This window comes from Falco peregrinus, chromosome 5, assembly GCF_023634155.1.
Source record: "Falco peregrinus isolate bFalPer1 chromosome 5, bFalPer1.pri, whole genome shotgun sequence".
In the NCBI taxonomy this organism is placed as follows: Eukaryota; Metazoa; Chordata; class Aves; order Falconiformes; family Falconidae; genus Falco; species Falco peregrinus.
Genome location: NC_073725.1, coordinates 3,143,164 through 3,155,512, shown reverse-complemented (window position 1 = coordinate 3,155,512; position 12,349 = coordinate 3,143,164). Strand labels below are relative to the sequence as shown.

General features: G+C 39.9%; 1 protein-coding gene across 1 annotated transcript in view; it reads right to left on the bottom strand.

The window, feature by feature from the left end:
* Positions 1–12,349, bottom strand: part of DNAH11 (dynein axonemal heavy chain 11) — a 135,066-nt gene that overhangs the window by 104,713 nt on the left and 18,004 nt on the right. Inside the window, 12 exon segments of the mRNA XM_055803629.1 lie at positions 501–548; positions 551–641; positions 1,308–1,382; positions 2,818–2,952; positions 2,955–3,000; positions 3,127–3,197; positions 6,130–6,263; positions 9,580–9,695; positions 10,490–10,638; positions 10,755–10,913; positions 11,676–11,763; positions 11,765–11,832. Of these exon segments, the coding sequence (XP_055659604.1) occupies positions 501–548; positions 551–641; positions 1,308–1,382; positions 2,818–2,952; positions 2,955–3,000; positions 3,127–3,197; positions 6,130–6,263; positions 9,580–9,695; positions 10,490–10,638; positions 10,755–10,913; positions 11,676–11,763; positions 11,765–11,832 (1,180 nt within the window).

The following is a 12,349-nucleotide window of genomic DNA, read 5'->3' as shown; positions in this document are numbered from 1 at the left end:
AATTAAAGCTTCAGAAGACTTGGCGCATCACTGAAACAAGAAGCTTTTGTAGTATCAAAACCAGGCTTTTTTCCTTTGCTTGCTTATTAGGTGGTTATTCCAGATAAAATAAAAAAGTATTTTCAGTGAACACCTGACACAGCAAAATGAGTGCATTTCATATAATAACAACCTATTTCTATTTCGGTTACAGGAGAGTATGTCATTAGTCTTAATAATATGGGTGAAATATGGAAGTTTTCATGGGTCTGAGGAGAGAATAATTTGCCCTTTGAAGCAGATGAATCGGCATTGTTTGGGCTTTCTGCCTGCTAGCATCCTGCCCTGCCTCCAGTCTTTCCACAGGCATCAGTGTTCTGCACCCACATCTCATTGCAGCAAAACACAGAAAACTGCAAGAATTTGGTCTCTAACACCTTCTCTGAATTCTGGCATTGACCATTTCTGACTGAGAAAGATGCCTACAGGAATAGGCCTTAGTAAGAACACATGTTACTTGCCATCTTTCCATTCTCAGGTTGCATGGTGTACAAAACCAAAAACCAAACAGCTGTCAGAACTTTTGGATTAAAGTCATTCCAAACAGGCTTTTTTATTTTTTTTTCCATGTTCACATACATGTGATGCAGAACTTTCAGCACCTGAAGAGGAGGCACAGGCAGCATGGGAGTGACACAGTTTTGACACAATAGGCTTCTTTTGTCTTTTTTTCCTGAATTGGGTCTCTGACTGCAAATCCCTGCACTCAGTCAACTGTTCACCTTGATTTACTCACACCTCTGTGCTAGTCTAGTCCCAAATTTCCGTTAAGCCTAAGGATAGGAAAGGAGACTCCTGTTCTGGAACAGCTGTACTCTGCAGACGATTCTAATAGAAAGTGTTAAATGGGGAATAAAATCCATGCAGCTGCCAACATTTAGTAGCAGAAATGGGCAAGTGTTACCATTAGAAGTATTTGTCTAGTGTTTTGGCAATATATTCCACTATTTCTGTCTAGAAGCCGAATTAAACCATCCTGCTTTTCCTTCCAGAACAAAGTATTACTCAGTCTATCTGTCAAATTGAATGCTCATTACTTGGTGTCACGATTAATTTTCCTTTGGGACATGCAAACAACACATAAAATGCAGAACTTGCATACAACTTTTGAGCTTTGCCCTTGTACATCAGGTGGCTGGCTGGCCTGAACTGCATATTATTACACTGCAGCCTAAGGCGAAGGCAATAGGTAGAATGTTTTCTGCAAGAGCCATGGAAATTTCTTTGCTGCGTAAGACAGAACACGTGCTGCATAGCTAGGCAGGTGCCTTACTCCTTCCAGTCCTCACATTTCTGATCATAACACAGTGACACACTGCCAGTAGCTCTTCCAGCTGAAGAACCTACCACACAAGGGATACACCGCGAGCACCATTCCTCTCCTGTTGCCCTACTTATTACAGAGACACAGTTATTAACAAAAAATTCTCCCCCCCTCCATGTTCCTTTAACGGGAAAAATAGGACTTACACCTCCTCAGCAGATCTGCATCAGCTGAGCTCATGTTGCATCAAGCAACATTGTTTGTCTCCCAGAAAATGGAAAGAGAATTGGCTTAAATTAACGAATGCAGTTACCTCAACAAGTAAGAACAAATCCTGTTCTGCTGGAGAACCATACAGTCCAGTGGGATTGTGCCAACCCAGGGATACAGAACACATCGCAATTTTGCCATCACTTTAGCAGAGTGAATTCCACACTCAGAACAGTTGTGCAGCTATAATTTGGTAAAATACAAAATCAGTCCACTAAAGTAATACATTTCTTCCAAAGAAATAGTTCTGTGAGCCACAGAACAAAAATGGCTTGGCTGCTTACAGATTTCTGTCTTAGCAAAGAGCATCCACACTGATTTTCTAAAGTCGAACAGGAACACGCCCATGTTCCTCAGCGCTCATCTTCGGATTCACCCAGTTAGCACGAATCAAAGTTAGCAGGCTGATTGCAAAGTTCATAATGCCCCAAGGTATAGCATGTTGTCTTTCACCATTCTGTCAGGATAACGGAACAAGGTAAGAGAAGAGCAGAAAATCCTTTATAAATCCTGAGATCAGTCACATTTAACTAACCCAGTTATTTCAGTTTCCAATATACCTTAACAAAGGTAAGGAGTGTGCTGTCGCATACAGCAAATGTGGATGTTCCTTGAAGGAGGGTGGGAATATACTTTCTAGTAGTGCTAACAGGCACACCTTTTATTTGGTCCGGATACTAAACCGGCATTTCTGTTCCACCTTTTCAACCTGTCTGTAATTCAAACTAAATCTAGTGTTTAAATTTAGCTTATTGACTACTAATCCTTTTAACTATACATGCATACATACATGTACATGCATGTTTTTAATGCACATAAGCACAATGTGCAGTATACTATATGGAAATACCAGAACACACAAAATTCATATGTAGCCGTGCACATTCCAAAGCCATGCTTTCTGATTTATATGTTTTTGCTCCCTTACTCTTTTTTCCTCCCTATAAATAATCACCAATGATTAATTTGCTACCAAGTACAAATGCTGGGTACTGAACATAAACAAACATGTTTGTCACTGTAGACAGCTTTTTTGAACAGGATACGTTTCCTTACGGGCATATTTATCATACTGAGGAGTATTACTGCCATAACAAAATGCCTTTGAAATACCGAGACACTGAGGACACCTTATCAATACTGTAACATACTCAAAAATAACCTTCATGTCTAATACAACCCATTTGCAATTATTTTGATTGAAATTCTTAAGGGGAGTAATTAAAGGCAATGAATTCTTTTACTTCGAGAATAAAGCTCTGTTCAGGCTGAGAGTGAAGCTCCAGGGTAGATTGTTTAACCATCTGTTCAAATTTCAGGTTCCTCTTCCTCGGAACATCCAGAGCTGGAAACAGGTCACTGATCAGACCCGTGAAACTCAGGATATATCACCTGTCACTATTTTAAGCAACTGAAGTCTCTTCAGGCTTGCAAAAGCACCGGGAAAAGGATAGTAAACTACAATTCACGAGAGCATTAAATCCTTCTCTTTTTAAGATTCTGTTTTTATTCAAAGGCAAAACACCAGATGCACCTCCTTAGATGCTTTAAACGAAGATTTTACCTGATCTTCAGGTCTGTTCTTGTCTCCTCGTTTCAGTGAGCCGGAAACTACCAAAACTGACTTGAAGCACAAAGTCCCTGCTCACAATGGTCCTGTGAAAACATTTTAACTAGTCATGTTAGCACAGAAAATAAAAGTGGTAGTGTTTACAGAGAAAACATTCAGTTTACACATAGAGTAAAATGACACTTTTTTTATTCCCTTGTCGTCTTGCACTGGCTTTAGACCAGTAAAGAAAAAACAAAAAAGGGCGAAATGTATATATCTATCTAATTTTTCGTATTCTACCACTTCATTCCTTATTTTTAAATGATAACATTTGCACCATCAAGTATTATTGTATTCATTGCAACTATACCTCTATGATGAAACAAGGCAAGCAAAAGGCTGCCAAGCTTCTCCTAACTTGACTTGATGCTAGCAATGCTTCTCTGTTTCCAAAAGAGAAGACTGGACAGACTACAAATATATTTTGCACCCAGCTCCAACACCAACGTTAAAGGAAGAAAGAAACAGCGAAGTCAGCCTAGAAGAAAAGCCTAGAAACATTTGGTCAGTGAAGGGCAGAGAAAAAGCCCGTAACCTCCACCAGGCCCTGTCGGTGGGAAGGCAGATATCCAACACAGAAGGCACAAGTTTTCCATCACACGTACGCTCTTCAGTCCCTCTTCCTCCTTTTTCCAGAGCTGTGCAAGAGCTCACCTCTTTCCCCCTCCTTCTTTGGTAACACACAAATAGGAGGAGTTTGAACCACTTTTGAGATTTAAACAATTTGAACAGCACCCCAATAAAACATGTTGCAATTTGAAGCGGTCTGTCATGAAGTTACAGCTCTCTAAACGTAAGGTTGCACCTACGCTTCAATGTGTTCTTGCAGCTCACAGAGATACCAGAGGGTTAATTCGGGCATAACCAGCAGTGGGACCGGCTACTATAAGAGCAGCTGGCTAAGTATGGATAACCAGCTCCTCCCTGACCTCTGTGCTGCTGCAGCCAGGAGTTACACAGCCACCATCTCTCCACCTCAGCATGCATCACTCCCCTTGTGATGTTCTACAGTTTCCTCGGGGTGTGCACACCACCCCTCCCTTCCAAAAATCTCTCTGGGGGTGTAACCACCCTGCTGTCAGCACCCAAACTGACCACCAGTCAGGCAGGATTTGAGAACATTTGCTGCAACCACACCTAAAACGTCAATATAAATACAGCCTACTTAGTATTATCATCCAAACAAAAAAGAAAAAAGAAAAAAAGGAAAAAAACGCCACCAAAACAGTAGCAAACTCACAATTTAACAATATACAATTTTTAAAGTTGACACATTACTATCCTCTTCCATGACAGTGACACTATAATTGTGAATCAAATGCACTAAATAGATCACAAAGAATTAAAAATAAGAAGCCATTTTCAACATCAGAACAGTTCATCATCAGTAAGAAAAATGGCCATTATTTTCTAAGGTACTAAAGATGCTGAGTGTCTGCAATGAAAACGAATCTCCACATTTTAGAAATGGTACACCTAGGCAAAGAAGTTAAACATAGAGCTGATTAGGAAAATAGGAAATTTAGGAATATGCTGGGCTTTTGCTTAGATTTAGGAAAGATTTCATCTTTTTTTTTTTTTTTTTACCAAATTTTTTATTGGTTTGCTGTCTGATGGGCTGTTGAAGAGCAAGCTATGCATCTTTACACCAGCCTGCTGTGCTGATTATCCAGTGTACAAGGACTTTAAGACATCCAGACTATTTGCCATGGTATGACAGGACCACAAGTCCCTTCCTTCACAGCATAAGCACTGGAAGCCCTGACAACCCTGTTCTGAAGGAGTTTTCATAGCCTAGGAACCTCATGCCCCAAAGGTATGTTGAAAGTCCTGAAAGCCCCAACACTGGACCATTATTTTCAGAGCTCTCTGAATTGCTGTACATTTTCTGCAGCAGCCCACAATTTTTGTCAAAGGGATTTGATTTCTCCCATTTCCTTTAAAAGTAAAACAAGTAGGATTTTAAAAGTAAACAAACAAGAACATTCTACCTTCAAATTATGTTGTTATTATTACTATTAATAATATTGAAGCGGCAAACAATGCTATAAATGATTTTCCTGAATTCAGAAAATGACTCCAGGACAAAGTAATCGTTAGAGTTGAGGAATCCTTGTTCTAGTAAAGCAGACAATATCTTAAGAGATATGAAGTTTAAAATATTTCTCTCTAGGTACATTGCAAGATTGTGTCAGGAAAAATTGGCACTGAGAGATAATTTCAAAATTATGCAGGTGTGAAAACAGTTGCTTTTGCTTTCATGATGGCCCTACTTGTTAGAGTTTACATCTTAAGGTTGAAACGTTCTCCAAGATCTTGTTCCACTAATAAAATGAATATTAAGAAAGTCTTGTGAAAGTTTATACAGTTTGAAATGAGTAAATAGCACATATACAGGGAAGGAATTATAAGCCTTCCAAGTTTTACAAGTTGGACATTTTAAAGATAACTATTCTGAATATTAATTATTTCCAGTAGAATAATTATTTAGCAATGCTTTATTTCTATTTTTCAAACATATCTCCACTGTATTTACTGGGGAAAGTTTAGAGGAATATTCACCGAAATAGAACACATTATTTGTTTTTCAGAATATTTCCTACTTTGCTATAAGGTTTTTGTCTTCTCTAACAGATAGTTTTATAAGAAATACAGGTATTACACAACAGTACCATGTAGTTCAGCCATCCCAGGTATGAAGCAGTAATATACAATTATTTAATGCAGAATTAACGCACTACCAATGTCCCAAGATCAGAGGGAAGGGCGCTTTCTTGTAAATTTGTATCAATTTAATAAGGATGGACATATGATTTAAAGTGCCTTCAAAATGAAAGATAAGACCACGTACATTAAAAAAAAATTATTATCATAAAACATCCAGCCTTCACGAGTATGTGTTAACTAACACTTATCAAACCCATAAGCCCAAAGAGATGCTCACTGATTCAGAAAGTTCCCTGCAGAGAGTGTACACAATAAACTTCCTGGCTAACAGACACGCGTCAATAAACCCTCCAGCAACCAACATAATTTCAGAGATCAATTCAACATCAGGGATACCTGTGGCACAGGGTCCAAGGAAGAAAACAAACCCCATAATCCAAATACACAGATTAGTATTTAAACATGGTAAGGGTAAGTCACTTAAATCAAATGACTGATGTGTGCAAACATTTTTAAAAACAGAGCTCAAGAGAGTCACAATTAAGAGTGCCAGTCAAAGCTAACAAGTACCTTATTTCAAAGTAAAAAGGAGCTAATTAGGCACTGTTGATTGTTAGTATTCAGTAACATTGCTGCACACAAAGAAGGCAGCTGAGCAACACAGGGCTTGTAGGACAGGTACTACCCAACCTTGGCGCAGGCACAGTCTGCAGCAGCGTCACTTGCCACCACCGACCAGAGGACACCGTCGGCAGCTGTACTGGGTCTGCATGTCAAGTGCAGTGCCATGCCACTGCTAAAACGCCATCGTTTTTTAAAGGACTTCGATCTTTGGAAGGCTTTAATGCTTTTACATGAAGCTATGGTTGGTTTGGGAGATTTTGCTGTTTGTTTCTTTTATTAAATATAACTGTTAGTTCAAACTTTTAGAATAAAGCCATAGCCATTTTAACGATACCCGAAAAATCTCCAATTCAAAAAGTAACACAAAGCAGCAATGCAAAGGCTAAACAATTCCCTCATTAAAAATCACTACTTAAGTTACATAGTAGCAGAGAAGAGATCTTGAATTTTATGTTCAGGTCAGTTACAAACCAGCAAACTCGTGCCTCAGAGCACTTTTCTTACTACTGACAAATACAAAGATTTCTTTTGTTCCCCATTCATACTTAAATATGACAAAATGAAGACCAGTGGTTTAGTCCAGCAGTATATTTCTGACAGAAATCAGTAACATACAGTCAAGAAAAAGGGTAAGCACCCTTCTGTTGAACAATATTAAAGGAAACTGTTCCCTAAGAAGCATTTCTTCATAAGCCCAAACAGAGGCTGCTATATGCATTGCAGTTAATTATAAAAAATTATATGCTCTTCTACCTACCATAACCAATACCCTTCTTACAAATACAATAACTGCTTGCACAAGAAATATCAAGCTAGTAGTATTTAATAGATCTTCTCTCCCTTGTTAGATTTTATTAGGTGGCAAACATGTGGAGTCAATGCTTTACCACTCACCTCCTGCCTTTCCCGTGCGCTGTACGATGGCTAAGAGCTACTGCCGACATCTGCTGCAGGGCTGTACTCCAGAGTCCCGAACACAGCAATTCACAGGTTAATTCCAAAGGCTTTTTATTTTACATGACAACCAAGTCAAGGTAACACTTCAGCTCTATGTAGCGAGTATATTTTGAAAATTTAAAAAAAGCAACCAAGACCGAAAGGAAACCAGAACAGAGAGCACATCAAATAAAGCAGTAATTCAACTTTATCTTTCAGTAGAGAAATTATTAATATTATTTCATATCCCTTCCTTTTTTCTTCCCAAATAAAAAAAAGGAACAACAAAACTAATGAAACTAACAAAAATAAATCACATACATTTTCCATCCTCTTGTAGTCCACTGACAGAGAAAATGCCTGGTAGCAACACAGAGTGATGCCTCCTGCTTTTTTCTCAAATTCCACGCCTAGCTGGTTGCTGAAGACGTGGCCGCCAGAGCAGGTGACCGCCAGAAAGCAGAACGGGTGGCAGCCACGCCGCACCGACACGGGCGGATGGGCTCCCCGCCACCCCATCCTCCTCTGAGCAAGTTCTGAACTGAGGGGCTGCCCGACAGCTTTGGTGCTTACCAACCCTGCTTTGCCTTGAAGAGTTCTTAGATGGCAATTGACGACAAGACTTCACAAAGCAATAGCTAAGTTGTGAAATATTAAAAAAAGAACTTAAGGGGAAGCGGGATGCACCTCTCAGGGTCTCCCTCCAATGTTTGCTAAGACCCAACTAATACAGTCTTATTCAGCAACAGTCTTTGCAGAGGCACGCGAATTCAAATCCTAACCTCCTCCCTATAAACAGACGTTACTTACTGCTTGTTACAAATGGTTGCAATTTAGGCTCAAAGAACAAGAAAGCTCATTGCTGCTGTTGCCCCAGCCTACAATCTGAAGCAGGACACTTGGCTGGCGAGGGGATGAGGTGTGCCTGAGAAAACAGCTTTCCAACTTTATCAGACTGTGTGTCTTCCCACAGTAAAATCACGAAGGAGTATGGGTGTCAGGAATTCCATGGCTAAAGCAGAAATAATCAAATACACCAAAACCTTGATGTATTTTTAATACAGAAGAAAGTAGTACCTGTGTTTCAACTTGCTCACAGAAGCAACAGTGATGCCTGGTTCTGCTCTAAGTTTCTATCTTTTAAAAACCAAAGGGATTTACTGCTCAGAGCAGCAGATCCCAGACAGCATGTCTATACCTGCGCCTCCCCAGACAGCCCAGCAATGCCTGGCTTGCCCCATTGAACTTCAATATGTTGAGAAATGGAATCACAGAATCTTTTTTTTCTCAAGTTTTGATTAAATCAGTGAAAAGTGTTCATGCAAGAGCAAGGATTTCAAGTGACAACTTTTTTTTCAAGCAAGCCCTGCACCATTTAAGTCAAAGACCATTACCACGTAGTCCACAGTGCATCTCCAACACTTTGTCAGGATAAATTGGCATCATTTTACCACCCATCATGCCAGAGTAACCGCTTGTGGAATTAATTCACTCTCTGAAACACCACTTTGATACAAACTCACCGCGCACGGCAGGCAAAATACAGATCTTTCAAATTCAAAACTTTCTTCCTTGAAATATTAATGTTAAGATATAAAGTATAAGTATGTACTTCAAGAAAAAGATAATGGACTGTCCTACAGTGTCCAAAAGTATATGATTTTTTATGCTGTGCACTATACTTTTCACAGCTTCTCAACAATTACATATTGAGTATCTTACTAGGTTGAAGTATGCGGTTTCATTTTCAACTGGTAGTTATGAAACATCTACGAACACTTGCATGCCCGCACCCTTGGAAGGCTGTGATAGCTACAGGCTTGTCAAATGGTCATTTTGCTAGGTTAAGCCAGCTGTGAGGATTCCCGTTTACCACAAAACTGTGAATATTCTTGCACGTATTTTAGGCACATTCTATGTGTTCACAGGTACCTTAAATTTTTTAGATTTAAAAAAGGCAAGATTTTCATTTGATCTCCCCTGCCATTACGGTGTACAGGCAGGTACAACACAAATATTGATTTATTTTTTTTTCACAGAAATTCTGACGCAAAAAGAAACTGCATTTCATGGCACAGCAAGATGAGTAACATTAGGTGGGATATGTACTCTAGATGTAGACTTGATATATCAGTATACAATAAAAGTATACTATAGCATGCTTGCCTGAACAGAACTCTGAGGTTTTCAGATAATTCTGTCCGACCTGCATATCCTGGGTTCATGCTAATAAATCTTCCAGCTGACGACTTCCATCTAGTGTTTTCACCAAAGAATAAAAACATCTGTTACAAGAAAGATAACGCTCAGAAAAACTTTACAGTCGCATTAGATGTGAACAACTGCATCATACAAGGCCAGCCATCAGGGTCAGATGACAAGGGTGCATCTGGGCTTGGATCCCATCTCTCACGACGGCCAAAAGAAAATACCTAGGGAAGTTTACCAGAGCTGAGCAAACAGAGGCACTACCTTGGCGGGCAACAGTGTTTAGTGATCTGTGGCTCCTCCGGCCAGCACTGAACTTAAAAGGAAAAGACTGAAAGACTGGACTGAGCAACAAAGAATGCATATGGGTGAAGTATGTCAATAGGAGGAATTATCATTTGAAATGTAGAATAAATGAGACTGGTAGGGATTTGGTGCATTTGAAAAGGCCAGAAGACAGCACTGAGTAAAGGAAGCGGAGGAAGGAGAACATGGGACAGGGGAAACACAAGGCATGCCTCAAAAGCACCAAGAAACCCTGGAACTCCTGGGAGTCTCTTTCTTGCAAAGCTGGATCCTGCCAAACTTCTCACCCACATGATGCAATGATTTCACATGGTGGGACTTGAACAGTATCAGAGTTTCCACTGCAAAGCTTTAATTGAATTCCTGTAGTTCACTCGCTTTTACTGCTACATTTTGAAGAGAAAGTTATTGTAAGGTAGTATATTACACAGGTGATGTAGTGTTACCATCTACTCTCTCACCGCATTTATAAAGGGTTGCAGAGGAACTTTGGGAAGAAGATTTTACTGGTTTAGTATTTAAGCCTGCAAAGGACAATAAAGAAGTACTGCTAAAATAATCACTTCTTTTTCTTGTTCCTAATAGCATCACAAATAGAATTTACCTGTACTGCCACCACTAACAGAACTTCCACTGAGATGCAATGGAATTCATCAAAGCATCCCCTTAAGCTCCTGTCTGGACCAAACCTTTTTTAGATATTCCCTACAGACTAAAATCAAAAGTGGAAGTTTTGATGTTTTTTCTTGAAAGTGACAATTTCCAATGTGTGTCATACCAAAAAGAAACTAAACAACAACTTCCACACTGCTTAGTAGAACATCTCACCTTGTAATCCATCTGCTCAGAACAGTAGGAGACATATGCCATCACCCCAAGGGCATGGCCCTGATCTGTGGTGGTCTCTGTTCTACCTGTGCCAGCTGGTTCTGCAGGAGCACCGCTCACTGTGAGGCGGGGAGACTGGGTTACAGTAACGTACCACCGTAACATCAGAAACGTGATTGTTAGCATTGCTAGGGACACGTACAATGGCAGGAGGTTTAATGGGTGATTTATTCTGAGACTCTCCTCTCGTCATAATTTAATGTCCTAAACCACAAATTTACCTTATTCATCCAAAATCATGATGTGACACTACCTGGAAAACACTTATTTCAGATATGAAAACCAGCTACGTCAACATTTTTTAGCAAGAAGGATTATCTTATCAGTGGCCACACAGGACAGGAATCAGGAGGCTGTAGCTGCTGCTTTGCCTGTTTCAAGGACTTGAGCCCCAGAACTGTCCCCTCCTGCTGAGGGTCAGTAAGCACTAAGCCAGCCAGGGTTGCTAGGCGCATCTTTGGATCACCGACGTTGACAAGAAATTCCCTTCTGGAGCCAAAACATCTCCAGGAAAAAAAAGTACTTGTTTGGACTTTACACACACACAAAAAAAATTTTGCTGAAAACTCCTGATTAACCTTAGTATAGATCCACACATATTCTTCTTCAGACTAGACATGGAATATAAACATGAAGTTATGCAAGAAATATTTCAGTTATTTTAAAAGTAATAGACATTAAAATCATACCATTACTTAAGTATGCACACCTACATGCATACACATGCTCAAAGATATTGTCTTAATAACCTTATAAAATACATACGAGGTATGAAAGAACACTGAATTTCTATAAAACATTTAACTTTTTATTCAGTGAAACCAATAAAGCAGACACTGTTATTAGCAACAGTCATTACCTGTCAGTCAAAGGTGTAATAACTAGCCGAGGGGTACTTCCTCAAGTTCTCGTAAAAGTATGAAACTGAGCATCGTAAATGTTGGCAAAAATGTTTCTGGGCATTGTCCCATCTGTGGCATAGCTGTGACAGCCAAGCGAAAGCATGGGAATTGGTGACCTCAAAGGCCATCGCAGAGCCATTACACCAGGTAGGAGCTATTCAGATAAAAGAAACATGACCTATCACGAAAGCTACAGCTGTCATCAGTAAGTCTCACACCTCATGCCTAGCCACTTGTGACTAATAACTACTACAACCAATTATAAAGAATTAGATGCACCTCGAGGCATTTGTGTTTTTATACAGATGCAAGTGTAACAGAAGATCTTTTTAATAGAGCTGTTACAGCAGAACACTTGGTCGCTTCCAAAGCCAAGACCTCTCCTTACAAACAACGCAGTCTTTGCATGACAGCAGACGTTACTTCGCCCAGACTGAGTTTCATTTTACTCCTCAAGCCTTGTTTCTTCTTGTCTTAATGCCATCTTAGAAACCTGTTTTCTTTCTGAGGCCTGTGTGGTCACCAGGAAAACGAGATTCTTCCCTGCTTCAGTGCCCATCCACGAACCGCCCTGTGCATTCACCCCAGTAGCACGTGCCAGCCGCCTCGGTTCTACCTGCACCCAGTTACACA